Source organism: Catharus ustulatus, chromosome 1 (genome assembly GCF_009819885.2).
Source record: "Catharus ustulatus isolate bCatUst1 chromosome 1, bCatUst1.pri.v2, whole genome shotgun sequence".
Lineage (NCBI taxonomy): Eukaryota > Metazoa > Chordata > Aves > Passeriformes > Turdidae > Catharus > Catharus ustulatus.
Window position 1 is genome coordinate 151,600,069 of NC_046221.1, and position 27,504 is coordinate 151,627,572.

The following is a 27,504-nucleotide window of genomic DNA, read 5'->3' on the forward strand; positions in this document are numbered from 1 at the left end:
TTAAAAAATAAATAATTTAGGTTGGTAGACTTAATGCTATAGCATTTGCATATGTGGAATAAAAGGCGAACACTGCTCAGCTTTCTGGTGAAGCAGCAAAGCGCATGCCATGGATGTGTCCGACCTTCCTGAACTGCCAGCAGCAGCTTGAAGTGCTTTACATGTGAATGCAGCAGCCTGGTGCTCATCCTGTGCCTCCACTGCTAACTGGAGTTACAGGCATGGCCTGGCCTTGAAGTCGATCCTTGAATCTTTACGAAAGGGGAACAGGGCTGAGAAACTGCACAAATGCAGACCACCTTTTCAAAAGCAGCTTTAATCTTGTACCATAAAAAACCCCAAACCCACTACACATTGGCTTCCATTGATTAGAATTTGCAGGAATGATGATTTTTAAGTTTTTGCAATATATTTACTGAAGTTATGCTGAATAAATGTAAGAAAAACAACTTTACATATTTGGAAAGAAGACTTTAATGGTGTTGTTATATAGAGTATTGGCCAACTCAAGTGGGTCATCTTCTCTTACTGCTGCCATTATTTCCAGTATTTGACTAAAAAAAGAAAGATTTATATTAGAAGACTGAAACCCAGTACTTCACAATGTACTTCAGATTGCTGCATGTGTATGTACAAGTCACTAAGATTAAGCTGGAATAAAAATCTACACTAAGAGCAATAGGGCAGGGTGCTCAGATATGCAAATAGCTTCTACTTTTAAGTTACTGCCATTTCCTTTACACTGAACACTGGTTTGCTCACTGGTACAGATTCATCTTTGGTCTTTTGACTCTTGTTTGGAGGTAATTAAACAGCTTTCTGTTTTGAAGGAAGTGTCATTTTGTGGGTGTCTTTATCAATGATCTTCATTTTTCAAACAAAAACTCATGAGCCTGTCAAGGCTAAAGCTGCACTGTGAAGAGACTGATCTGTAGTAAAGCCTGAATTCCAGATACAGCTTTGTCAGAGCACAGTGCTGCCAAAGTAACGTAGTCGTGCTTCCCTGTTCCTTATCTTAATTGTGATTAATGTGGTCAGGTATTTGCAGTAAATATTAAATAAGCCATTTCAAAAGGCCCAGGGCCTTGATACAAGCCAGGAAGAGGAGGCAAAAGAAATGGGATGGACATGATTAAAACCAAGCCACAACCTTCTCTCTGCAATTGCTTTCTTGATTTTAAATCAGTCAGTCTTTAAAAGAAAGAGTAATATTCTGTACCCTTCCTGAGATGTGTTATACTTTTATTTTTCATTTACAGCAAAAAACTTCAAACTTCACCATAATGACTAAGAAGCTTAAGCTTGGTGGTAGGATTTGGTGGGCTTTGGATTTTGCCTCTAAACTGAAGCATTAGCTAAACTTCTTTTTGTGAAAGAGTAGGGAAAATTTCTCTTAATAATTGCATTATTGCAGATGTTTTCCTAGATGCAGAATTAGTCTGCTTCTTGATTTAAGATGATATTCCATAAGAGACAGAGTGAGATCAGGCCTACACAGAAATAAGTAACAAATACCAAAGAATTTCACCCAAGAAGACTTAGGGCTTACTTATCCCTCCTCACTTGGGTACAGTAAAGGGCTCCATGTTACTGTAACACTTGTATGTGAAACTGCTGAAGGAGAAAAAAGGAGTCTCTTGTGGCTGAATTTAAAAAAAAAATAGCTTCCAAGGGGAGTAGTTCTAAATATATAGTATATGAAGCAGAAATATCACCATCGAAACTGAAAGGTGTCCAGCACTACCAATACCAGACAAATGGGAAATTCCTCCTGCCAACTGTATTAAACAGTATATATACCCTAAAGATTAAAAATACTTTGTTGACCAAGTAACGTTCCTCACACCAGATTTTGCTGCTTGAGAAGTCACAAAAATATCAATTATCAGTTACCATTCTTCCTTTTTCTTATGGTTTACAAGGTTCTTGAAATTCAACTGGTTATAATGAACATTATTGGGATGATAAGGTTGAGCCAAACAAGATTTTTTTCATAAATGAAGGCAGAAGCCAAAGCTCAGCATTTGTGTAATGATTTTGAGTGCATTTGTGCACTCTGCATCTGTGCAGGACAGACTACATTTCAAGTTTGGGGGTTTCTACAACTAAGGCAGCAGACAAATATGTGGGGGTGTTGTTGACATACGGGGCTGGTTGAAATAGTAACAGTAGAGGCCCTTCACTTGTGATCAGAAGAGAGTTTTCAATTGATCTCTTCCCCCACTCCAAAATCATGGACTGAACCTAGAAAGTCTTAAAATACTGAAGGAATCATTCTGTGCTAATGTTATTGTGCTAAATGAAAAACAAAAAATCAATGAGTATTACAATTGACCTAATTGCATTAAGTATATCTGAACACTAGGAGATGTCACCATATAAGCTTAAACTGCTTTTACATCATCAGTGGTTTTCCAAGTTCCTTCATGTCTCAAAAAGCAGCAGAATTCCCTTCACTTCTCAAATAAACTCTTGTTTAGAGACCTTGCTGGATCTTCAGTAATATCCTGAGAAGTATTTCAGAATCTAGACAGGAAATTCTGAAAATACAGCATTTCATCTATTAATGGTATTTAATGCAGATAACTAAAGATTTTCACTAAAACAATTAACACATTCTTCTGCTTTTCACACTTCTGTGAGGAACTGTGTGAAAAGGAGGCAGAAAACATTGTCTGTGCTTACCAATTCTGTTCATAAACCCCTGGAGTTTTCCTTCACTACTCTGTATCTTGGCTGCTGTCATTCACATCTAAATTTCACAGGATCTGATTCTTTGCAGCACCAACAGCAGAAGGAAGAAAAGCCCTGACAAAATGCATGTGTGGCAGTTCATGTCACAGGCACTGCTGGTGCCTTGGCAATGTCCCATGTGTGGGACTGTCCCCTGATCCCCAGAGCTGGATCAGTTTCAAAAATTACCTGAACAACGAGTGAAATGAATATTCAAGAAGGTTACTTTAGAGGATTTAACTCTTCTACAATTTATCAAGTGAAAAAATAAAACCAGTACTGGTTTCATTTTCAGGGAATACTGTACATCCAGAATTGCTGAAATAGGAAAATTAAGACTTCTCATTTTTTCCACAGCCTATAGAGCAAAACCTTGCACAAGTTTCAGTGCATTTAGAATTAATTGACATTTTCTACATTACTAGTGAATTGGGATTTTTCTATTATTTTTTCACATCAGAGTTGAAGTATTTAAAAAAAGAGTACAGTGGTACACTTACATTATATGGCAGGGTTCATTTCTGTCCTTCAAGCAGTGCCCTTTTTCCCATTTCTTTTTTGTAGGAAATGTGGTTTTAATGTATTTTGATCCAGCATGAGTATTTTTCACTCCACACCAAGGTGCATCTAGTTTAATTTGAATAAAAGAATTAGGAGTGCAGTTGAGAATAGCATGAGATAGTTTCATCAACTACTACTACAGACAAAAGTTCCTGCAATCTCCTTCTAGCAGTGTCCTCCAAATTGATGTTTAGGAGATCTGGACAATTCAACATCTTGGATTTTTATAACATTATCTTCAGGATTTTACACTTTAAAAAATCAGCAATAGTAAGACATAACAGAAATTTCCTCTGGCATGATAAAGACAACACACATTCCCCAGAAACTTCTTGTATAACAGGTCTGTACTTCATGTGCAAATAAATTTAAGGATTTAGCAGTTTGCAATTTTCCTTTTTCAGAGTCAGAAATTAAAATAAATACTGTATTTGTAACTGTCAGCTATTGATAACTGAACTTGAAAAAAGAAAACATGACATCCCTGTTCAGTCCATTAAAATGACTGCTCAGTGGCCTAAGAGGGGAATTCAAGCATTCTTCCACCTATTCCATTTAAAGAGCAGTTGCCTCCAAATGCCATTACTGCTGCCAGTGGCTAACTCACAGCCACTGCCCTGTGCTTGGCACATCTCCAGCAAGCTACATTTAGAAGAAACTCAAGCAGGATTCTGGTACATTTAAATATCCAAGTTGTCAATTTGTCCTTTTCATCTTCCCCTGCAATGTCAGGAACTGACACAGCAGCTTATTCCTTCCAGCAGAAGGCTGGAAAGGAGTAGTTCTGTAAACTGCTTTCTCAAGCAGAGAAAACAGCCACTGTTCTGAATTCTTTGGGTCTCAATTCTGCTCTATGATTGCTACACCAGTATATCTCACTGCCCATTGTCACAAACTGACCAAGATACAAAATCTTACCAGTCTCTATCATTAATCGTTCACTAGGAATTGATTTCAGTGTTTCCAAGTTGGCTTCTGTTTTCAGTGAACTAGAAAATTTAGAGTTTGGTTAAAAAAACAAACAAACAAACATAAAAAGCGTATAAAAGCAATTACTGTGCCTATTAAATTGTTTTGTAGCAAAGACAACTTCCTAAATAATTTTGTTCATGAATAAAAATTTCTTCCTTTTTAAACAATACTGCCTGTAAATTAAAACTGTGCAGAAAACAGCAAATTTAGAGTTAGTGGGAGAAGCCATCTCACCCCAGTAAGCTGCAGAATCCCTCTGGCTGCCCTTGCTTGCCTGGTGACAGCCTCTGTGCCTTACAAAGTGGTGCTGGCTGGCATTTGGCCAGGTGACTGCTGAGAATCCAAACTGCATAACCAGGCGATGAGGCACTCAGGTTACATTTTCATTACTCCAGCATTTGACAGGCAGCTAAAAGTCAGGCTGTTTTTTAAATGCTCCTCAGAAGGAATCTTTCCATGCTCAACAACTTAATTACAAACAAGGATTGTCCTGAGGGTAGTAGAGTGGACGTGGATTAGCTCACTGAGCTGAATGGCAAGAGCTTTGATGGCTAACAGACTGATGAGAGCAATTCTAAATCTGTCAGATGATTAAGGATCTAGTGAGCTTTGAAAACTTGACCTCATTGTTTAAAAGAAAGCAATGAGTTCACTACAGCTTCCATTTAAAAGCAATTGTACTTCTTGTAAAGAGCTTACCAGCCATTGATCCCAATATAAAGATCCAAATCTATTAGAGCTGCTGCTTGTTCCTTTGTGCCATCAAATGAATGTACCTAGAACACATAAATATAGATACACAGACATGTAAAAATACAAATGTACTTTTATTAAAACTCCAATCACTCCAAAGTGAGTATTACCTTTTATTAGCATTAAATACCTTCAACAGTATGCATTACACATCATTACAAACATCAAGATGGGACATGGCTCAGCTGATTTTGAATTTGAGCAAAGTTCAGGCTGAAGTCACCTGAATGCTGCACTAGAAGTGGTTACCACACTTTAACAGTGACACATGTGTAGAAAAGGCCTATCCAGTGATACTCTTTTGGCCCTGGAGCCCACTGTAACTGATAACGGGGACATGATACTCAGGGAGTAATCCTGTGCATGCTGAATTTTTAGATTTTTTCCTCAGTATTCCCTTCAGGGCACTGTCAGAGCCACCATAAGAGCAGCATTCTGTTCTCCACAAGTATCAGTCCACTGGAATTAGCAAGACAGTCTGCTTGGTCATTCCAGGGACTTGATCATTCCAGAGAGGAAAGTGGAGGGTCACAAGTTACACAGTGTAGTGCTGGGAACTGTATCTTCTCAGTCCGAGTTAAGAGACTGTCTGCTCTGCTTCCCTGTGCTGTGACCAGGGACAGGCAGTTGCAGAAAATGCCTGCTCGTTTCTCCCCTCTTTCCCAGCTGTGCAGGAAAAAAGAAAGGGAGGAAAAAAGGAGAGCCTTCACAGCATTTCATAGGAGCAGAACATGCAAAGCACTGAGCATGGGGAGGAGTTCTGTGTAACAAGGACAAACCTGGGGACTGCGATACACTTGTAGGAGGTGTGGTCTCATGTTAGAATCATGCACATTTATTACTTTTGAAAAATCCAGTCATAATGGAAATCTGAAAAAGTACTGCTGAACTTCCCTGGCTGTTTCACCCAAAGCTTTTCCTGTCAAGACTTTTGAATTAAAAAACGTGATCTGAATACCTAAAGACATAAAGTAATCAAAAGTTCCATCTGGATCTAATTTGAAAATGATGTCTAACGTCAGAAGCAAATGTCTGAGGTTGTGGCTTCCACTGGGAACATGCATCTAAATTATCTGCAGTCTGAATGCACTGCAGTTACAGACACTGAGGAATTGGGAAAAGGCCAATGTCAATTATGAGGTGCTTAAACTGTCCTTCTGGCAGGCCAAGAAAAACTTCACATCAGCTGCAGAGCTTTCTCTCAGCCTATCCTCTTACCTTGCAAAAATCCTGTCAAATAAGCAATGAAAATAAAAATAGTAAAAGGGACTGGAAAACTAATGAGTAACAGCTTAAATCATCTAACAGGAAGCCTACCCAGATTCCATGACAAAGCAGAAATTGCATATTAAGCAACAATATTCACACACATGCATGGAAAAATGGATGTTACACTGAACTCCATACTTACCACCCCTCCTACAACTCTATCTCGGTTTCTTCTCATTATGTCTACAAAATGAAATAGAAATGTAAGACAGCTTTATAACAGATGAATATAGAAGGTTTTTGTTTCAGAATTTGCTTTGAAGATGAAATTCTTAAACAAAACCCACCTAAAAATTCAGCATGTGAGTTTCTACAGTGCAGAAACATGGGCAGCCGCATCTGTTCTGACAAGTCAAACTGTTTTTCAAAATACCTGTAAAATAAAATTCATCTTTAAAGAGAAACTCAGTGTAACAACAAATAAAGATAGTAAACTATTTTTTTCCAACCTTCTGTCTTCGAGAGCTAAAGACAGAATTAATGGGTTTGCCATGCAAAAATTTTTATTTGTGCAAGGATTTCTACAATCCTCTTTCCCATGTGTATTGCCACAGCTGTGATCTATGCTTCAAGACAGGTAAGTGGCCAAGAGCCTCAGTACTGCAGAATGTGTATGTGTATATGCTGAGCACATACTCTTGTATGGTGGGGGTGTTGCAGTTAATTATTATTTATTTATTTATTTATAATGGAAGAGGAACTGACTGTTCTTTCCACAAAGTTCTGAAATGTCAGGAATGGGAGAGTGTGGATGACCGAGGCCACGATTTCAAACACTCATAAACACAATGAGGGTGAGCATGGGAGCACTGTGCAGGCTTCTACAGCCTCCAGTGGCCAAACTGCAGGAGAGCTGCTGACCAATGAGTAACAATCCATGGAGGTGAGTCTTTCCTCTCCTGGGGTGGAACAAATACCAGATTAGACATCATACTTCTGCCCCATTCTGCCTATTGCCTTTACCGGTTTTCCCTCCCCTCCTCTGTGTCCCTGCATCCTTTCCTCTTCACTCCTTTTTATCCCTCTCCAACTCTGTACTCCTCGAGTTGCCCTGGATGGGGTGGTAACAAAGAGGCCCCACCCTGTGAAACGACACTGGAATGTGGGCAGAAGGAAGGTAAGGAGGTAGCCAGGTTCCCCAATGCAATTGCCAAAGCAAACTACTCAGCACTGAACTAACCTGTGCCTGTCATTAGCAGTGAGCTCTGCAATTACCTTTCCACATCTCTGCTGCCCGGCTCCACCCAGGCAGGGCAATCACCCATGCTCAGGGAGCACAGCAGAGGAACTTAGGCACGGCAGAAGGCCAGCAGTGTATGGGTGACTCATGTCCACACACCATTTGGAAGATGACATTATTTGGGCGAAGCAGGAGAACAACAGTGCCCATCCCAGCAGGATGGGGCTCTTTGCACATACTGGATTTCTTGAGGTGTTGCTGTTAAAACACAGTCCAGGGCGCTGGGAAATTCCCACCATCAGTTATCATACCCCTTTCAAAGGGAAACTCCAGTGATCACACACTGCTGCATATGAGTCACTTATCAATCAAGGGAAAGAGGCAGCAAACCATTAGTTTGATTGACATTTTCCTAAATAACCAAACTACCCTAAACAAATATGCAACTGATCATTTAATATAATTTTCACTATTTTCTATATATTACAAGTTGATATTTCTCAGATCAAAGTCACCTTCCCTGTTAATCAGTGTAGATTTTTGAGATAAAACAGATTAAACAAATCAGCTGTAACCTTGAAAGCTGACATGAAAATTCATGAGAATACATAACACCTACTTTGAATCTTCTTTGTCTACATATCCTGCTTAGTTTAGCTTGTTTGACTAAATATAAATTAACTAACTCATGATTGCTCTTGTGGTTAAATGGCTACAATTGCTTGGTTTTCAGTGTGGATTTTTTTTAACAAATACTGTTTCATATAGGAAAGAGGTTTTAGAGATGGAACTGCAAATAAGCTGCCTAAGTAACCTCCTGACAATTTCAATCTAATTTTGAGAAGGGTAGAACCCTTGAAAGTACAAAGTTTAGTGCCCCTACAAAAGGAAATATAACTTGAACTTCTTCCATTCCTAGTAACAACAAAGCCCAACACATGTTGTTCCTTGGCCTCTCAAAGAGAAAAGGGAGGTGGATAGGAGAGTTATTGTAGAGACAAAAATAATTTTGAAAAAATTAAAAAAACCCCAAACCCTGGAAAAGCATGAAGAAACAGACATATAGTGACTGGAATGACAACAAAATAACTCAGTAGGAACTAACCCTGATGATTTCCAGTCCTTTTAACCATCACATTCAAATGCTACAGAATCAAGACACTAAAGGAGCTAAAAAGCAAGCTGGCCTTGCTGAGGTAGATCTCCAAACACTTCTGAATTGATTTGTGTAATGGTGCATGTGATATTGTTCACTTTTCCCAGTTTGGCTGGGAAAACTCCTGGCTTTGTGTTGCTGCACCCCACAGACCCCTCCCAGAAGCACAGCAGATGTGAAACTTCCATATGCTTACCAGTCCATTTATAATGACTTTCACCATACTATGAAGGCAGTACCTTCATCTTACTACCATTCAAATCACCGCTTTCTGTTGGAAAAGTTCTGAGAATGGGGAGGATTTTTGAAATAAAAAGTTCTTAGGAACACTACAACAAAGAAATTTCATCTTTATTAGACTCTTATTTTTATTAATTTTTAAACTGGAAAAAAAAAGGATCAAAAATATTCATCTTTTACAGGTGAAAATTATCCAAAAGAAAACACAGCATAACTAACCAGAAAAACGTTGATTAAGTACTAAACGAAACAGAGGTCATGCTCTGATACTTCTTGGGAAACACACACACTGCTCTTCTGTGGGGGAACTGTGCAGCTGCATGCCAGCCCTCCCTGGGACTGCTGCACCTGAGAACCAGTGAGCTGTCTCCACGTATTTCACACTGCCTTCCTCTGCTTAGTTCACTGATCAGACCTGTCATCTCTTTCCTTACAACTCAATTTCAGTGCACCCAATAAGAACTCATTGCACTCTTCAGCTGCAGTCCATTGGACAAGGAAATTAAATATATATTTTTTTCTCTCTATAACATCAAGGCAGTTAAGGATCTTAAAATCTGATACTCCATCAGTATTTTAGTTTGCCACAGAAAAGAAACAGGTTATGCTCTAAGATGTACTTTGCTCAACTTGTACACTGAATTCTACCAGGAAAAAAAACCAGTCCTGTCCCCTTTGCTGAGTAGTTCACTGCAGGGCTATACCATTATGAAGAAATTAACTCCACCTACTGCTAACATGCAGCAATTAGAAAAAACACAACACTGCCCCCCAGTGACTAATTTACTAAAAACAGTAACATGCAAATTAATTCATTAATCACTCATCTTGCTTGAATTCATCATCTGTATCTTTCAACCAGTTCCCTCTGCAGAGAGTTCTCAATACAAGAATGCAAGCTGATTTTAGGGGCTTCTTTCCACTCAGCATCTATGCTGCATGTGTTACTTCACCCCCTGAGATTATCTTTACCATCAGCTCTCCATTATCTGCTCCCAGCTACACCCTCCTTACTAAAAGCTCTTTTTTCCCCCACTGCTGACTTTAGCTTTTGATAGTTCTGTTCCCTTCCTCATGCCTTTCACTCAACAACCCAATTCTTTCACACACTACATTTATGTTATTTTTCCCATGAGTTTTTTAGAACTCTTAACTATTAGCAAGAATGAACATGTCACACCCAGAAATGAGTAATTTCTGATCAGTTTTACAGAAAAAGATGTGCTGACATAAGACACGTTGACATAAATCAACATCAGGCAGGTAGCAAAATTTTGCACAATGCACTACTTGAATGTACACATATTTCTTTAAATTCCTATTTCTGCCACAAAACTCTGGGCCCAACCTTGCAAGTTTTAGGGCTAGACATGACATAGGCTATGTGGCAGAACACAAGTTAGAAAATACTCCTGTAAATTGCTACAAGTCAATTCACAGTCATCAAAAGTTTCTTACTTGAGTTGGATGTCCTTTGGGCAAAATTCTAATCTATCGAAATCTACGAACAGAAAGAACAAAAAATCCATTTAGTATTTTAGGGGTTTTTTTTAGTATATGCCTGGAAAAAATAAATATTGAAAGTAGCAAGAGAACACTTACCTAAGCCACATTCTCCAACTGCTATTACCTTTGTCCTATTTTTTTCAATCAGATTTTTTAATTCAGATAAATACTGTTCAGGGCTATTCTGCTCAAATTCTCCGCAGCGGGTAGGATGACAGCCAACTGTACTGAAAAACATGTCTAAAGCAAGAGAATATTAGGAGGTTTTAAGAAAAAAATAAAGAAAATTTATTTAAGATATAGACAACATCTGCCTCTGGAGGGGTTTTTTAACTGGTCACAATTTTAAAAGAAAACTCCCATTGACCATATATATCTTAGTGAGAATTGGATTAGACAGACATTTTCTGCCTTAGAAATGTCAGAAGTAGCTCCAGTGGGGATGTGTGCACCTGTCTTTTTTTAGTACATATTATTTGGTGTATTCCAAAGGCGCAGTTTAGAGTTGAATCTGTTCTGGTGCAGCAGCCCTCAATAAATCATACAATTGTTGAGGCTGGATGAGACCTTGAGATCATTTAGAAATACATCTTGTTCAAAGAGCATCAGGTTATCCCAGCTGCAAGAACTGCAGAGAGCATTTCCCTCACGTGCCCCTGCTGTTGGAGGGGTTGTTGGAGAATTTCAGAGGTCCCCTCTGCCTGATTTCCCCAGGTATCTGATCTAGATTGCCTTGCCAAAACTAACATTTCTGATAAGGTTAAAAGCACTTTGGAAGGGAAAAAACAGGTAAGGCCCTGAGCAAGTTCCCCTAATGTTCAAGCCAGCCCTGCCTTCCTGATGGGAAGTGGGGAGGTGGACTGGGTTGTACCAAATTATCTCCTTGAGTTCATTCAAACCAAAATTATTTTATATTCCTGTTAGCAAACAGTACTTTATCAGGTGTTTCAGTTCAAATACGTATTTAAGTAACTTGTGGAATGAAATCTGCCTAAAGAAAGAGCCATTTTCCTTTCACAGAAAGAAAGGAAAAGCCAGGGGAACTATCAAAATAAAGATACTTTTCTTGATCAAGCTAGTCATAATAGATTGGTGAGTAAAAAACAAACAAAAAGGCACAAACTCCATATATTTCACAACATGTAAGCATTTTACCTTATTTCAACAACAGAAACTTGTATCAATATTTTTATTCCAAAATTTTCCTATCATTTCTATTTTTATTTAGAAATAGAACATAGAGGAAAAGAGTGATTCCTTCCAACATCAGGGATCTAAAAAGCAACACACACACTCATACACAATGCATTCATCCCACTCTGAAATGTAATTTCTCATTTTAATCTGAGATTCTGTAAATACTTCTGGGGCAGGTCCTTTTGAATTCAATTCTGAGAGCTGAGAAGGTTATATTTTTGACTGACAATGTAAATTTAAAATGGAAATACCATTTGTCTGTGCCAGCTGCAATGCATCTTTACTATCTTCTAGACTCCCACCTGTAATCAAAAACTTGAAACAAGAAAAGTACTGTCAGTATGGATGTTCTTTGAACATCAAACAGAATGTTTAAAAAAACACTTGGATACAAGGAAGGATCTTGACAGAGAACATCAGAATACAATTTCGAATAAATACATAACAATGTTTCATAAATCAGCAATAAACCTCAGTGGTCCTCAGGAGCTTATAGTAAATACAGTAGGCAGTAAAATACTATTTTTTTCCCTTCACCAAGTATATTGTATGCTAAGCATTTATATCACTGAAGGAATAAAATACTTCGATTTGCAGCAATATTAGCTTCCTTACACAGGGACTGAGGACTGTATTTGCACTCAAGGAATGACCCTTAGAAATGTTCTGCCTGTCCTACAGCTGGGGAAAGTATAGATTCCCAGGAACCCAAAACATGACATGACTAAGTAGTTAAACCAAAAAATGAGTCGGTATCAGAGTTGGGATTATAAATTTAAGAATTTCAATCTCTCATCTTTTTTTTTTTACCTTAAAGTTATCACATGAGAATTGCTGCCTACGGTGTACTTTTTTAACCACCACTTGCAGAGTATTTCACTCTAGGTTGTAACAACCATGTCTACAGTGCTTTTGGACAGCTCTTCTCCCCACACACGCTATCCAGCAGGCTCTGTCAGCACCAGCTCAGACACTCCCCCAGTGCACTCATGACAGAGGGACACATCCCAGTGACATCACCAAGAAATGCTGAGCAGAAAATGGCTCAGTGCATACATGACACAGAGCAGAACTTCACAAAAATTACCATAAAGCAGCAGCTATACAGAAAAATAAAAGTATTTTCTAGTAAGCAGATCAAGGTTCTAGGCAAGCAGGAAGAATCTGTGATGGAATAGGCTTCTGACACTACAGGCCAGTAGCAAGGCTGAGAATAGCTAAGGGCAGGAACTCCTGAAAATAACATTTCTCAATCCATTGTGCATCTTGAAAAAGTTATGCAGCTAATCTATTTTTTATGATAAAATTTTAAAAACTCCCACACTCATTTTCAGAAGGTGGTATAAAAATTAAATAGCACTTAAACAGCACATATAAATATGACTCCTGTATTTGCTGCAGTGAGGTAACTTCTCCACCACTAGTTTTCTTTTTTTGTCTCCTGGTGCATTTCCCGCTCTTTTCAGATGAGAGCTTTTCAACAAACTTCCAAGATACCTATTCCTCTGCTAGAGGAGTGTTCACTTCTTTGTTTCTAATCCAGTAGCCTTATTAGTGCAGTAGAACAGTTTGTGACAGTATGCATTGTATTCTACGGTAATTCATATTTTGGTCCAAAAGTTTAGAGAGAAAGAGGCAGGCTATGGAATGTGGTGCGCTGCTGAGAACACCAATTTCAAGTTCAGAGTTACAAATTCTCTCATAATGATGCTATTTTAATACATGTAAGCCAATATTTACCAGCAAACATGCAGATGCCTCAAATGTAAGAATCTGTGGGCTTCTAGCTCTTCTGCAGTTGCCAATTTCCTTTACATACAGAAATATCTGAAAACCTCTGAAGAGTGTGATCTTCAGCAGTAACTGTTGATTAAGAATCACAGAATCATTAAGGCTGGAAAAGACCTCCCAGATGACCGAGTTCCACCTCTGACTGATCACCACCACTTTGTCAAATGAATCACAGCACTGAGTGCTGCATCCAGTTGTTTCTTTAACACTTCCATGGGACAATGACCACCACCTCCCTGAGCAGCCTGTTTTAGTGCCTGACCACCCTTTCCATGAAGAAATTCTTCCTTGATGTTCAACCTGAACCCTCTCCTGGCAGAGCCTGAAGTCATTTCCTATTGTCCTGTTACTTCTTGCCTGGGAAAAGAGAATGACCCTCACCTGGCTACAGCCTCTTTCAGGAGTTATAAGTGATAAGGTCTCCTCTGAGCTGCCTTTTCTCCAGGTTAAACAACTGCCAGCTCCCACAGCTACTACTCATAGGAATTACTCTCTAAAAGCCACACAGGATACAAGAAAAAAGGAATGGTTGCCTATAACACAACATGGAAAATCATGTACCACTTCATTGCAGCAGGTCAGAGGAGAATGTCCTTCTGTTAAAACTGTACAAAATAACTTCTACATCCACATCACCCATAATATCACTCAACTTCAGTAATCAGCTTCAATAATGATCTGTGCAAACGGAAAGACAATGCTCTGCACATAACATTTTTGTTTTGTGCTACTGAAGGAAGTTACTGCATTTTCATTCGAGACTCAGAAACATTGTTTTAGTGGGAGGACACTAAAAAAAGCAAATACTAGAAAGCAGCTAAAAATTTTAAAGCCATTTCATTATAAGAAATTACCTTTTTAATGCCAACTTTGACTGCTCTCTCTATTACATCCAGCAAGTCATCTGCAAAAGTTAATAAAAATGTCATAAATTGAACTTGAGGTTTTTACAGCATAATTCGACTACTTTTCAATTTTTGTGCAGTCAAAATTCTTATCATTAAATCTTTAAACCATTAATCTGTGTAAGACAATAACAAAATGCAATAACTGGAGATCCAATTTAAATCCAAGAAGTCAGTGGAAGTTTTCCCACATACTTGAGAAGGGTCTCCACTTTTACATCTGCATCTAAAGGCCACAAGAGCAAAAAGCCCCAGATTATAATTAGTAACTGTGATTCAGGAATGCAATACATTGACAGACCACTGTCCATAACTCTCATATCAGTTTTTCAATGCAATCCCAAGTAGATTAGCAATTGTCCATTTTGCTCCAGAAGCAGTTATCTGCATGTAAACAGAAATTAAGACAATGCATTTTGGTTAGGGTATCCAACTTACTCACTCAGGCTTTGTTTTTTAAGCCCAAGTACATGAGGAGAAGAAAGAAACTCTAACACCATGTTCCGACATGCAAGAGGTTTCTAATTTAGCAAAAGGGATCCTGTCTTCTAGCAGATACAAAGAAACACTTACCTTGATGTTTTTGTGTTCCCCTGTAGATTCCTCTGAACATAGGATCTGTCAGGTTAATACCAATATCTACAGAAAACCAAAGACAGAAATTCGAAGTTAGAGTTGGTCTACATTTTACTCTGAGCATTAATGAGCCAGGGAAGCCAACAGAAACTGTATCTAAACCCTGGACCAGCACATCGGTAAGTCATAAAATGCTTAAGTATGAGCTTACTTGCATAACTTGAAAACTTACTCCTTACTAAAAGTGACAGAAAAATTACACTTTTACCTCTGTTCAACTTCGGACTTTCTGGGAGTGTATTATGCACACCCTGAAACCACCAAAGCTGAGTACACATATGCTTTCTATTGGAAACAAATCTGCTTCTCACACAAAACACAAATTTATGCAAACAAGCACGAAGGAAGGGAACATGCAGCATCTCCCATACCGCCTTCCACGGCAGGGAGCAGCAGAATGCCTCCTAAGAGCTGCCTGCTCTCCCTCCTGGTGCCATCCCTGGGCCATGCCAGCCGCCCGGCAGCACCGACAGGACAGCTGCAATGCGGTACCGGGGGGAGCCGAGCCGAGCTGAGCTGAGCTGCCCAGCCCGGCCCGGCTCTCTCGGCTCTCCTCCCGCCGCAGCCCCACAGCCAAGGCCTGAAGCACCGGCCCCAGAACAGCGCCCCGTGCACCGCCCGCACCTCCAGCGGGGATTCCAGCGGGAAGGGAAATTTTCCAGGGAAACATTAAGCAGCTCTGCAACACGTAGGACTTCCACATGAAGCCATCTTTTGAAATTATTTACACGCTTTCTGTGGAATTTCCTAAAAATCCTAACATTTCCACCCGAGCCTGTTCCGTGCAATCAGGAACAAGCACGACTAATGTGCCAATGCGGGACAGGGAAGGAAGGGCGGCCGAACCCCCGGAGCTGGGGGGAACCGAGGAGCAGCAGCCCCAGAGCCCAGACACAGCACAACCATTCCCCAGCGCTTCCCGGGGGCTCCAGGCCTCCGAACCTCCGGACACCGACAGGGACCGCAGGAGGCGACAAGCCCTGCCTGAGGGACTGGGGCGGGAGGTGGCGAGCCCCGGCAGAGGGGCTGGGACAAGCCTGAGGGACTGTAACAAGCCTGAGGGAGTGGGACAAACCCTGGATGAGGGGCTGGAGCAGGAGGTGACAAGCACTGGTTGAAGCCCCTCACGGAGCAGGCCCGGCACCCGCGAGGAGCGGGTCGCAGACACGGGGACAGAAACCCCCCGCCCTCCCCACCATCCCCTCACCGATGAACTTGGCGCGGCTCATGGCGGCTCCGGCGGCTCCGGGCGGGGCCGCGCCGCCCTCCCAGCATCCCCCGCGCGGAGGGGACGGCCCGCGGAGCGCCCGCCGCCATGGCCGCCTACCTGACGCACCAGCAGAAGGTGCTGCGGCTGTACAAGAAATCCCTGCGGCACCTCGAGTCCTGGTGCATCCACCGGTGAGGGCGAAGGGAGCTGGGGAGCGCTGGCTGCCCTCACATCGGGGCGCTTAGCCCCGCGCTTGGCTGGGCCTGGCGGGGGGGGGGGTGGTTGTTTTGCTCCTCACTGTGCATGACCTCTGTCCGTAGGGACAAGTACCGCTACTTCGCCTGCCTCCTGAGGGACCGCTTCGATAAGAACAAGGATGTGAAGGACATGGTGAAAGCCACCGAGCTGCTGAGGGCCGGCGAGGAGGAGTTCTGGGCCAGCCAGCACCCGCAGCCGTACGTGTTCGCCGACTCCCCCGGAGGCGTCGCCTACGAGAGATACGAGATGTACAAGGTGCGGGGCCGGCAGTGCTGGGACTCGCCGGGCGCTTGTTGTGTGGAGCTGGGCTTGGGCAGGGCCGCAGCTTGGCTCAGCAATGTCCTTTCATTACTTGCTGAATGTCTTATTGCGTGTGTGGGAGGAGCTGCTCCGGCTCTTGAAAATGGAGTTTCTTGAACAGTTTGAACACAGCTACCTTGTTTTTTTGGGATTTGTTCCTGGGGACAATCATCTGCTCTTTTGCCAAGCGCAGTCGGCCCTGTGGCGGGTTTGGCTGGCACAGGAAAGGGCTGGAGCTGAGCTGGGGAGGTGAGCAGGGAGCTCTGCTGCCTCCCGAGCACAGCCTCGGCTCCTCTGCTGTGCTCAGGTGTCACCTTGGCTGGCAGGGAATTCCCTTCACTCATCCTGTGGTTCTTCAGCATTTTGAGTAGCGGTACAGGTTACCATTTGCCTTCATGTGCTGCATATTGTGCGGCTTGTGTGCTACTGTGTGAGAGGAGCACTGCCTGGAAATGGAAGCCTTATTTTTAGACTCTTTAAGGTACTTCTACAGGCATGGATCATCAAGATTGTTTTATTTAGGAGGAAAAATTCCGTAGAAAAACACAGGGACTTTACTTTATTTACATTATCTTTTTAATGCATTAGAAGTTAATACTGACCTAGAGACTGGATGCACCCATTCCCTTGTGAATTTGAAAAAATTGGCACAAGACTGGATCTGATCAGATCTTTTTGCATATTAAGCCACAGAAAAAGAAAATCTGACATAGATTTATCAGGGGCAGAATAAAGAATATAAGAGTGAAAAGAGAAGAGAAGGACTTGCTTGTTTGTGCCAAGGTCAAAGGCCTGAGCAGTAGTAGAGATAATAGGGAAAGAGAATCTGGACAAAAGAAAGGGCAGCTGAGCAATAAATGGTCAATACTAATCTTCATACAGAAACACAAACTGGGTTATGCTCTCTTTTCCCAGTTTGATGGGCTCAAACTGTCCTAACAAAATGGCTGTCACAAGGCTTTGGCTGGTTTGTGTATCAGTGACTGTCCATTGTGGATGCTGCTCCAAAATGTCATTTTTAGAACTCAGACCAATTGGTGGTTTTAATTGGAGTTTGCACTGTGTGGATATTTACTTCAGAGCTGTGCTATTTCCATTCAGTCAAAGATTTGTTCTGTGATGAGAATCACAGCAGGAAACAAAAGTATGACTATCACTGAATATATGATGGTACTGAAGTAACTCTTAATTTTCTTGTCTTTTTTTTTTTTTCCCAATTGGGAGTTTTAGTGGGATTTTGTTTCTTAATCAGTGTTCCTCTCTTTAAAATGTAAACAATTAGGCTTTTTTAAATCACTGCAAAATTTTAAATTCTGTTTTTTTTTCCTTTTCAGAAGGTCTTAGAGGTCAGACCATTCTCAGGATCTCAAAGGTCTGAGAATCTGCTAATTTCTTAGTAATTGTAGATAAGCAGAAATGAGCTGTAATGTTCTGGCTCTGTCAAGTAAAATAAATCAGTAGTTGGATAGAGGGATTCCTCTAACCTGCTGCCTTTGAGAGAAGGAAAGGAAGAAATCAGACTTTTTTCTCCACCAGGTAGAATTATTTTGATAAGTTTACTCTAAACTGAGATGACCTGGGACTTGTTTTGGAATGCTATGATTTAAGCAAGTCACTATGGTGTCTTCCTGTGGGTCAGGACAATGTGAAAAGTTCTGACCTCTGCCATGTGCCTTGAGATAGTCAGGCAGCTCCTAAGTGATGTTTTTATGTAGTACTTCAAAATGGAAAAAAACCCTCTAGGGAGTAAGACTGGCTTCAGCCTTTGTGTTTCATTCTTCTGCATGTGTGCACAAATGTGATTTCATATATAAAAACAGTATTTTAAATCATATTTTCCTTCAACAGATTCCTGAATGGGCCTTGGATTTCTGGCACCCCTCTGAGAAGGCAATGTATCCTGATTACTTTGCCAAACGAGAGCAGTGGAAGAAGCTGCAGCGGGAAAGCTGGGAAAGAGAGGTCAGTGCTTGCTCTGTGCTAGGGAAAGTCTCTTTAGCCAGCAGGTATCCTGTGTGACACAGATGTGTTCTTGGAAAAATTACTGAATGTCTACTGCAGTCTCAGTGAGACTCTGCAGTGCTGGAGCCCTTGTCAGTGTGAAACAACCTAAAATGCCTGCACATTACAGCTTCTGAAGGTTTGTGAGGGGAATTTGAAGTTAAAGCTGAACCTGGAGCCATGTGTCCGTTAGTGAGAGCTGTTATAGCAGTTTTGTGGGAAATAAAAAAAATCCAAAGTGGGATGAAAGGAGACCTAGAACCAGGGAGTTTCTCTTTTGCTGCTGTGGAGCTCTGACACTTCCTGGTTACACCTTTGCAAGTGATTTGCTGTAGTGGTCATCAGTGGCATTGAGACTAATTTCTGGCCATCCTACACTGAGAGTTGGTTGGAAGAAGCTGGTATTCTTGGAACAGTTCTTTGATTCAGTTGGATTGTATGGAACGTGGCACTCTGAGCTGAATTGACACAGGGGTAGCCAGCGTTTGTGCTGCTTCAAGAAACGAGTGCTGAAAGCACATGAGGGGCTGTTGGTGATGTGCAGGAACAGAAATCTCCTACTGACTGCAGGGAAACTTGGTCCTGGCTTGGAATTATCTGTCAGCTCCCAAAGCAGCACAATTCAGCCTGTTTGGTAGAGTAATGACAGATGTGAATTGCATGGAAATAATGACCTTTTAAGTGAAATTTTTCTTGTAAATCACTTCTTGCTCCTAGAAATTCCTTCTTTGGGAGTATGAGCCTACAGTGATTACTGAGTGGAAGTTAATGTTGGGAAACATTAAACCTGTCAGCCAAAGGTGTAACCACTGGTTCTTCTCTGTGGAAATAAGGGCTTGTTCTGCTGATTGCCTGGGGACTGAAAATGGGAATGTGTGTTAATGTGCTAAGGCAGTTCTGTGTCTTGTCTTCTAGATTAAGCAGTTACAAGAAGAAACCCCAGCTGGCGGTCCAAAAACTGAAGCTTTGCCTCCAGCTCGTAAGGAGGGGCATCTGCCCCCGCTGTGGTGGCATCACGTCACTCGACCTCGTGAACAGCCCATGTGAGAGCACCTTGGTGTGAATGGCAGAAATCTGTGCTGCAGGCAGGTGTCACCTCAGTGACCACTTGCAGCTCAAAGTAATATAGAACAAAGCCAAATAAAGTAACAGAAAAGGTGTTTTTCTGGCACACTGCTCTTCTCTAGCACACTGACACTTCACTGCCATTTTGTGCAGGCAGTTGTATCAGCCCCGTAACTTGGAATGTGGTACTAAATACAGGCAAGGTGTTAAAGATACAGACATCAGCAGACATGGGCTTTGGGTACTCTTTTAGTGAGGGTACTTCTGACCTTGCTGCAGGATAAAGACATCTTTCCCTCCCTTCCCTCCTCCTTAGGCTCATTGCTACATTTTTCACTTTCGTATCAAATCTCACAAGACGCAGACTTTACTTACAACGCGGTGCTTTCCTCATGGCGTGGATACCAGTGCTGTAGAGCACCAGCGGAAAGTTGATCCCCGTATAAACTGAATTCCAGAAAACCACTAAGCTGTACCAGTTAACACATGTGAGCTGCTGGGGATTGTGGCTCCTGTGTGTCCATTCATGGGTCACAAACAGTTCTGGCAGTGTGACACACTCAGCTGGGGACAAAATGCTGTTTTGCTTCTGGCCACGTTCCCAAAGCATTTGTATGAGAGATGGCAAGTTCTGCTAACACTCTCACTAAGTGTATTGTGAGAGATCAGATGGGATACAGCCACTGAGCTAAAGCTCATAGGAAAACTTGGCTCTCCAGCTGTTTTCCTGTTTTTAGGGTTAGGAGATTTAGGTTCCCTAATCTGATTTCTACAGAAGTTCCTTCACTGTGGCCACGTTTAAGCCTAAGGCTTAAAATTTCTGTGAACCCTAACTGAACAAGATGGCAAAGCAAAAACTTCAGCTCTTCTAAGAACTAAACATATGTAGCTCAAAAATAAGATTTTAATTTAATCTGGGTGATTTTTAGAAACTTCTGATCTGCTCCTTTCCAGTAAGTCTGCATGCTAAATAGGTATGAATTTTGAAAATAAAACTCCAGAAAAACAGCTTTACATATTCCACAGCTGCAATCTTCATTCCTGCCAGGAGGCAGGATCTGTTCCCTATGCTCACTTAGCCCAAAAGTAGTGATGGAATTGAGGTGTGCCTTCTTCCAGCACAGCTGTTCAGTACATGCCACACCTCAGGCTGGAGCTGTCACTTGGAACAAGTGCCTTCAGTATAGAAACAGCTGAGCAAAGCACTGACACCTGGAGACAAGCTGCTCTGCTCTGAAACCATGATCCTTTTGGAGACATTTCCAGCCAAACCACATTGGTTTTTTCCTTTAGCATCTTCCTGACTGTATTGGGATGCGATGGGTTAACTAACAGAGCAGCCCTCATCGTCCTGGCAAGGTGTTGTACTGCTAAGCAGTGCTTCACAGCATCCAGGGTGTCCACTTGCCATCCCCCTCACCAGTGGACTGGGGGTGGGAAAGATCTTGGGAGGGCACAGTCAGGATTCAGGATAGCTGCCCCAAACTGACCTAAGGGCATGGGCTCCTCTCTGCAGGGCTCCAGAGGTTCTGCCAGGAGCCTACTCCAGCACAGGCTTCCATGGCCTCTCAGCCTCCTTTGAGCATCTGCCTGTTCCAGCATGGACTGCAGGTGGATCTCTGCTCCCCCATGGACCTCCATGGCTGCAGGCGCACAGCTGCATCACCTGCAGGGAACCTCTGCTCTGGCACCTGCAGCACCTTCTGCCCCTTTCCTCACTGACCTGGGTGTGTGCAGGGCTGTTTCCCTCACATACTCTCACTCCTCTCCCCACCTACTATTGCTGTCTCACAGAAACTTTTTCCCCTTCTTAAATCTTTTATCCCAAAGGCGTTACCACTATCACTGTTGGGCTCAGCCGTTGCCAGTGGTGGGTCCATCCTGGTGCCAGCTGCCATTGGTTCTTCCAGACATGGGGGAAGCTTCTGTCAGCTTCTCACAGAAGCCACTCCTGTAGCCCCCTGGTACCTAAACCTGGCCTCACAAGCCCAGTGCAGTGACAAATGGGTACCTGTAGATAAAAATGAAGGCATTTCAGCAGCAAAGAAATAAATTGGGCTATTGTGTGGCAGCTCCAAGAGGGAGCATCATCCTCCCTTCTCTGCCTTCAATGCTGAGAAAACTGAACAAAAGCAAGCCTTCAGTCCTGCAGGGAGATGGTGCTGATGTTGTGCTTGATACATTCTGGCTGTAGCACGGGCAGTGTTGACAGCAGCAATTTTCCTCCTCTGGCCTAAGAAACTGCGGTCCAGCACTGAGGTGGATGCACAGAAATGCAAACTCATCTGTGCTTCCTGGCCAGGTAACAACAGCCAGGTGCAGCAAAATGTCATCTGTTACTAGTTCATTAGCACTGCACTCCTGCTCCACAGCCACCCTGCTGGTGCCCATCAGTAAAACACAGCTATTTGCAATTTTATTTACTTGGTTTTTAATTCTCTCTTGCTTCTATCACATGCAGATGGAACCTGCATAAGTTTGAGATGCCTGATGAAGGCCACCATTGATATCCAAAGCTCAGGAAGCAGAAAGGCTTTAAGAAGCAAAATACGGGAGTTTTTCAGCAGTTCTTTATTTATAATGTAGGCTTAAGCAATCATTACAATGTAGAAGGGAGACACACTTACAGCAATTATTTATACCAGTTTAGAACAAAAAACTGCACAGGGAGAGGTCAACTCTCAGTACAAACTAGCAACTAAACCACAATAATTTACCATTAGAAACAATTTATTTTTCAGCTGTGACACTGCTTTTACAATATGCAAAAACACAAACAATAGAACTATCCAAAGTGTTTTGTCACATTCTTTCTACGTTGAATTTGGCAACATTTTATATTAAATTTTACTGATTATACTAACGTTTAAGAACTAAACAAGTGAAAAGCTGTACTTGGGTACAGTTACATCCATTTATTTCAAAGGTTTAAATAACACTTTTAACTATTGAGATTATCTCCTAATAGTTTTTGTTTATGCAAAAACCATCTCAAAGCCTCATTTGCACAATGCATCAGCTACTGTATCAAGATTGGTGGGCTACACCACAGGCACTACTGTTTATTATATTCTGTAATAAGGAGCTTGTTTTTCAAAGAAAGGAAGGTTTAATATTTTCTAAGAATCATGCTTTTTTTTCTTTTTGCTTTTAAGCCATAACAAAAAAAAAAGTTTAGCAAGCACAGCAGTGTAAAATGTCATATAGAACACAGTGACTACACAGTTACTAGAAGTTTCACATCCAATGCAGTTATGTATTAAAGCATAAGAGGTCATGTAGGCAAGTCTATAGCCAACAGAAATCTGCAGTGTGTGGTAGAAACCAGCCCCTTACGTGTGTTATTTGGTGCATTTTTAAACAATCCTGGATCTGCAAGTCTGGTGTCCCTCCACATGTGGGTCTGCTGTGGGTGGGCAGACAGCATCCTTCTGGATTATGACTGGAACACGTGTCATGCCCAAGGGGTCTGCACATTTCTGTCAGCTTTAGGAGACGGGTATTGCAGCAATAACTTACTTTTACTTTAAGGAAAAAAATCCAACTCTTAATGATTCTATCAACAGCGTTCCAAAAAACATTACTTAAAAGTACAAAAGAAGAGATTATAGTGGTCAGACTCCCAGTATTATCAAAAAACCAGTAATCACCTCCCACCCCCCACCCCTCCACCCTTTTCTTTTCAGTATTTAAGAAAAGCCAATCAAATGCCATTTAAAAGAAGTTAAGAAAAACAAGCCCCTGTATTGGAAAGAAACATTCGCGGTTTATTAGATCACAAGCTGGTTCTACCTGTCAAATTTTTAAGTGTTTTCTCAAAATAGTTGGGCTTTCTAGGGTGCCCAGCCTGCTGGGCACAGTCAGAAAAAGGCATTTTGATAACATCTAAGAACTCCCTGCTTGCATTTTAAAAATGTTTTCACATTTATAACTGCCTTAAGCCTGTTGTCCTTGTTTGTAATCAGCGGAAGGATGAGTGGAACAAAACGTGAAGGTGGAAGAACCAAGCCTACACAGTTAAGGCTGCATGCATGTGACTGAGAGTTGCTGCTGTGCAGTCAAAAAAGAAATGTGGAAAAACTCAGTTTTTAAAACACCCTACAGAAACAAAACACTGCAATCCAGTATGGCTTATTCTGATGCATTTACCATGAAGCTACTAGTAATACATCCTACTAGGCTACTTTTGTGCAACAGCATCTGCTATTTTGATGGCATCTCCCCCCCACTACCCCCCAATAACTCTACCAACTGCAGGTTTCTTCCTTGCATTATATATTGCTTTATTGTCAATTTTTATTCCCGCTTTTCAAACTTTTTTAAATACTTAAATGCGGATCCGTTCCATATAGCTGGACTTAAACTGCAGTAAGTCCCATTGTTCTATTTTTTAACCTCACTATTACAAGGCGCTCTACAAAAGCTTGCAAAAAAGCCAAATTTTCATTAAATCCCTTTGCTGAAGTTAACTACTCGACAATTTTTTTTTCTTCTATGATTTAAAACTTTACAAAGAGAGTTATAAAAAAGGTAAATGGGATTTGGCACCTTCAGAAAAAATTAAAAGTGTAACAGATCAAAAAAATGCAGAAACAAAACCGTTGATATTTACAAATTAAAACACCACTGAAGATTATGTCTTACTACGCTCTTTCATCTGTTTTCTCTTTTAGAGTACTTTCAGACTGTCTGTTACCGAGTATCTTAAAAAAATCATCGATTACAGATTGGAATGGATAGAGACAAATTATTTTTCTCACAGTTCCTCCTCGGCGTTCAGTAGTCTGGCAGCTTCTCCGCTCCTAGGAAATACGAGGCGCTGAGCGATCATTCGTGGTCGTCTTCTTCAGCTTGACGCCGCGCCGAATGGCGTTGAGCATATCCTCCCCCTGCGGGGCATCGCCGGGGCTCAGCTCGCCCGGCTCCAGCTCCGCCGGCCCCGCGGGCGCCAGGCTGCCGACATCCCGCTCGCTCTCGTCCCCCTCGCCCTCGGGGACCGCCTGCCTCTGCTCCTCGGCAGCACCCAGTTTCTGGCCCGACGCTGGAGGGTTGACAGACGCTTGGCCGCTCCACGAGGGCAGGCTGGTGACAGCCTGCCCGCCATCTCCTGCTGCTGGAGACTCCAGACTCTGCTCGGGGCACTCTTCTGTGCCGGCGAGGGCACCGGGCAGCCCCCCCGGGATGTCGGGGACAGTCGGTGTTTTGACAGGAATCACCGGAGTCTTGATGGGAATGGGGCCTCCGCCGATGGTGCCGCGCCGGACCGAAGGCTTGGTGGAAGGGGTCCGCCGGATGGTGGCGACGCCGGGCGTGACGATGACCGGTCCCAGCGTGGTTGGCAGACCTGCGGTGGAAGCAGGACGCTTGGTTTGAAACATTCTGCGATAGGACTGGCTAATGTCACTGTTTCTTGGGATGGTGGAAGATTTGTCAAACTCCTGTTGTTCTGCCTCCTGGTCACCACTCACAGAGAAATAATCATAATCTGAAACTGATGCCAAAAGACAGAGTTAGGATCAAGCTGGAGCAGACAGCTGAGTCACGTCAGTAAGTCTGAAGTATGTATAGATAACCAAAAAAGTCTGGAGTCGGTAAGAATTAAGGGAGTTTCCACCTTTAGAAGGAAGAAAGTCCAAGGTTCTGTGACCAAGATTTGATACCTGAAGGCATCACAGCAGACCAATCCTACAGCTGCAGGGGGCCCATGGCTCTTGTGAACAAGAACGGTCACAAACATGAAAATACCAAAACCAGCATCCTACTACCACTTTTAGTTAGAAAATACTTGAAAACGTACTTTGGATTAGGCAAGTGGGTTCAGGGGACCATGTACCAGTGATTTCAGCAGCAAATTTGTTTATTTTGCAAACAAAGTAAATCCCAGCTGTCACCTCTGAAAACTCAGCCTCAGCTTTAATAATTGCACTGGGTTGCTTCCTCCCCACAGAAGTGCTGAGCCAAGCTTGACCCTCCACAGGCCCTGCTGCCTCCTGTGACTGCACAGCACAACTACCCCAGCTGAGCAAACAAGGCTTGAACTGCAAACACCAAGCCTGGTCTCTCTGAGCTTGCTGCTGGTTCTGAAACAGGGTACAAAACCCAACACCTTTACTGCAGCTTCCTAGCTATGCCTAAGTTAAGGTCTCCAGTGGATTCTTTTTCCAATTGCAACATTTCTGCTTAGGCAGGAAAATAAAAGATCACCAAGGGAAATCAGAAGCAGATTGAGAGTACTGATGGAACACAGCAAAGCTCATATAAGCATGTATTTGCTGAGATAATAGCTCAGAAAGGACCCAAGAAATACTGGCTGCAATACCAGTGTCATTTATAATTCCAGGATCCTCTTTAAAATGGTGGCATCCTTAGGCTGAAACTCACTGAAGTAGTGCACAAGAAAATACAATTGTTTGGTACACTGTGCAGCAGTGCAGGTTTCTACGTAGTTAATAAATCCAGACTGCATTCCAAGCTGGAAAAATCTTCCTAACAGCAATGCCAACTTTCCTCCCCAGCTGACTACAAAAGCCAGCAAGTGACAGCTGCTCCTTGGCACCATGGGGTGAGTGTGTGATGGCCAAGATGGGAATGCTCTAAAAAGGAACATCTCCTGAATGGGTACCTTGAGATGGGATTGTGTCCTCTGAACAGCACGGAGTTGTTGTCTGGGTGCTGTAGCCACTGGAGCACTGCAGGGAATCCCGACTGCTTCTCTGGGTGTCCAACTGCAGCCCTCTGGACAGAGCGAGTGCCAGCTCCTCGCAGGCCTCCATCTCCTCACCCTGCTGCTCACACACAGGAGAGAGACTCGTTACAGCTGGAAGGGTCACTCACCTTCACCCACTTGTAGCTCTCTCTCCTCCCCAGCAGAGCTTGTCACCATCATAATCCAACAGGATTGTGCCCAGCCATTTGCTCGGGCTTAGGAACAGATGTTTCTTTGGAGTACACATTACCCAACCATACATTCCCTCCTCCCTGCATGATTCCCACCGACCACACCAGCAACACTGCCCAGATAAACACAACATCAAGTGCATCTGAAGTAGTGGCAGGAGCCAGCACGGCCATTCCCTTTACCCCAAAGAGTGTATTTGAAATGAGAGCTTCACCCTTGTGGCAGCTGACACTGTCATGCTCCGAGGTCTCTGGGCCTCCTCGGGGGGCGCGGGGGCTCCGCTCGGAGCTGCTCCATTAAGATCTGGCTCGCGCTTCTCTTTGCGACGTTGCAATGTGTTCACCATGGGCTGATCGTACGGGCCTGGCTTGGCCCAGTCCTAAGGAAACGAGCTCGTTAGGGACAGCTTTCATCAGGAACTGTGCTTTAATTACAGGCAAAACTATGCAAGAGAGCAATTTTAATGCAACAGATTGTGTATCAAACTGGATATGCCTTTCTGAATAAGGCAAGAAATAAATTTTGAGTATATTAAAAATCCTGATTTATTAAACCTATTTCTTTTATGAGAAGGAATCTAAATTTCCCATTCTACCTAAATGTTCTTCTATGAAGGTATTTAACATTTTGATACTATAGTTTCATCTAAATGAAATTCCATGATGTTAAAGCCTACATTTTCAGAATTTTGAGCACAAAAATCACTGTCACACAGCAGAAGATATAGATAAATGTCCAATCATTGATGTAACTGTTCCAGATGTACACAGGTTCTAGTATTAGGTGCTGTTAGAGATGTCTTGAGTTCTGAAAAATTAGGCTTGAACAGATTTTTCAAATATATTAGTGGAGCAAGTTACTCTGTGTTATCTC

General features: G+C 42.3%; 3 protein-coding genes across 15 annotated transcripts in view; 1 reads left to right on the forward strand and 2 right to left on the reverse strand.

Annotated features, from left to right (window-relative positions):
• Nucleotides 1-296: 296 nt before the first annotated feature.
• On the reverse strand, nt 297-16,163 carry TATDN1 (TatD DNase domain containing 1). 4 transcript variants are annotated; one of them, XM_033078282.2, is made up of 14 exons: nt 16,107-16,163; nt 14,837-14,902; nt 14,213-14,262; nt 13,308-13,430; nt 11,819-11,882; nt 10,467-10,610; nt 10,323-10,365; nt 6,576-6,661; nt 6,431-6,471; nt 4,966-5,042; nt 4,213-4,283; nt 3,234-3,360; nt 1,550-1,614; nt 457-554 (listed from the first exon to the last, which is right to left on the reverse strand). In XM_033078282.2, the coding sequence occupies exons 1-13, from the start codon at nt 16,126-16,128 to the stop codon at nt 1,560-1,562; spliced, it is 969 nt and encodes a 322-aa protein (XP_032934173.1). In that variant the 5' UTR covers nt 16,129-16,163; the 3' UTR covers nt 457-554; nt 1,550-1,559. The 4 variants fall into 4 exon arrangements, with proteins under 4 accessions (XP_032933340.1, XP_032934960.1, XP_032935774.1 ...); XM_033077449.1 differs by lacking the exon at nt 1,550-1,614 and having other exon boundaries at nt 297-554; XM_033079069.1 differs by lacking the exons at nt 1,550-1,614; nt 16,107-16,163 and adding an exon at nt 15,271-15,382 and having other exon boundaries at nt 297-554.
• Nucleotides 16,164-16,174: 11 nt separating this feature from the next.
• Nucleotides 16,175-19,828, forward strand: NDUFB9 (NADH:ubiquinone oxidoreductase subunit B9). The gene is made up of 4 exons (XM_033081079.1): nt 16,175-16,300; nt 16,430-16,622; nt 18,516-18,629; nt 19,584-19,828. The coding sequence occupies exons 1-4, from the start codon at nt 16,215-16,217 to the stop codon at nt 19,713-19,715; spliced, it is 525 nt and encodes a 174-aa protein (XP_032936970.1). The 5' UTR covers nt 16,175-16,214; the 3' UTR covers nt 19,716-19,828.
• A 2,453-nt stretch (nt 19,829-22,281) lies between these two features.
• The window catches only part of MTSS1 (MTSS I-BAR domain containing 1), a 125,364-nt gene continuing 120,141 nt past the window's right edge, over nt 22,282-27,504 (reverse strand). For 8 of the 10 annotated variants that reach the window (XM_033065987.1, XM_033065935.1, XM_033065959.1 and 5 more), the window contains 3 exons: nt 26,846-27,010; nt 26,356-26,518; nt 22,282-25,224 (listed from right to left, as the gene is read on the reverse strand). In XM_033065987.1, the coding sequence (XP_032921878.1) occupies nt 24,536-25,224; nt 26,356-26,518; nt 26,846-27,010 (1,017 nt within the window). In that variant the 3' untranslated portion in view covers nt 22,282-24,535. The remainder of the gene's footprint in view (nt 25,225-26,355; nt 26,519-26,845; nt 27,011-27,504) is intronic. The other 2 variants (XM_033066003.1, XM_033065968.1) reach the window with 1 other exon arrangement.

Coding starts and splice junctions, on each gene's coding strand:
- NDUFB9 (XM_033081079.1), top strand. CDS start 16,215: ATGGCCGCCTACCTGACGCACCAGCAGAAGGTGCTGCGGCTGTACAAG. Junction 16,301..16,429: donor GAGTCCTGGTGCATCCACCG/GTGAGGGCGAAG, acceptor CTCTGTCCGTAG/GGACAAGTACCGCTACTTCG. Junction 18,630..19,583: donor GGGAAAGCTGGGAAAGAGAG/GTCAGTGCTTGC, acceptor CTTGTCTTCTAG/ATTAAGCAGTTACAAGAAGA.
- TATDN1 (XM_033077449.1), bottom strand. CDS start 16,128: ATGAGCCGCGCCAAGTTCATCG. Junction 13,431..14,212: donor TCAAAGTTGGCATTAAAAAG/GTAATTTCTTAT, acceptor CTTAATCAACAG/TTACTGCTGAAGATCACACT. Junction 11,883..13,307: donor AGGCATCTGCATGTTTGCTG/GTAAATATTGGC, acceptor TCTTGTTTCAAG/TTTTTGATTACAGGTGGGAG.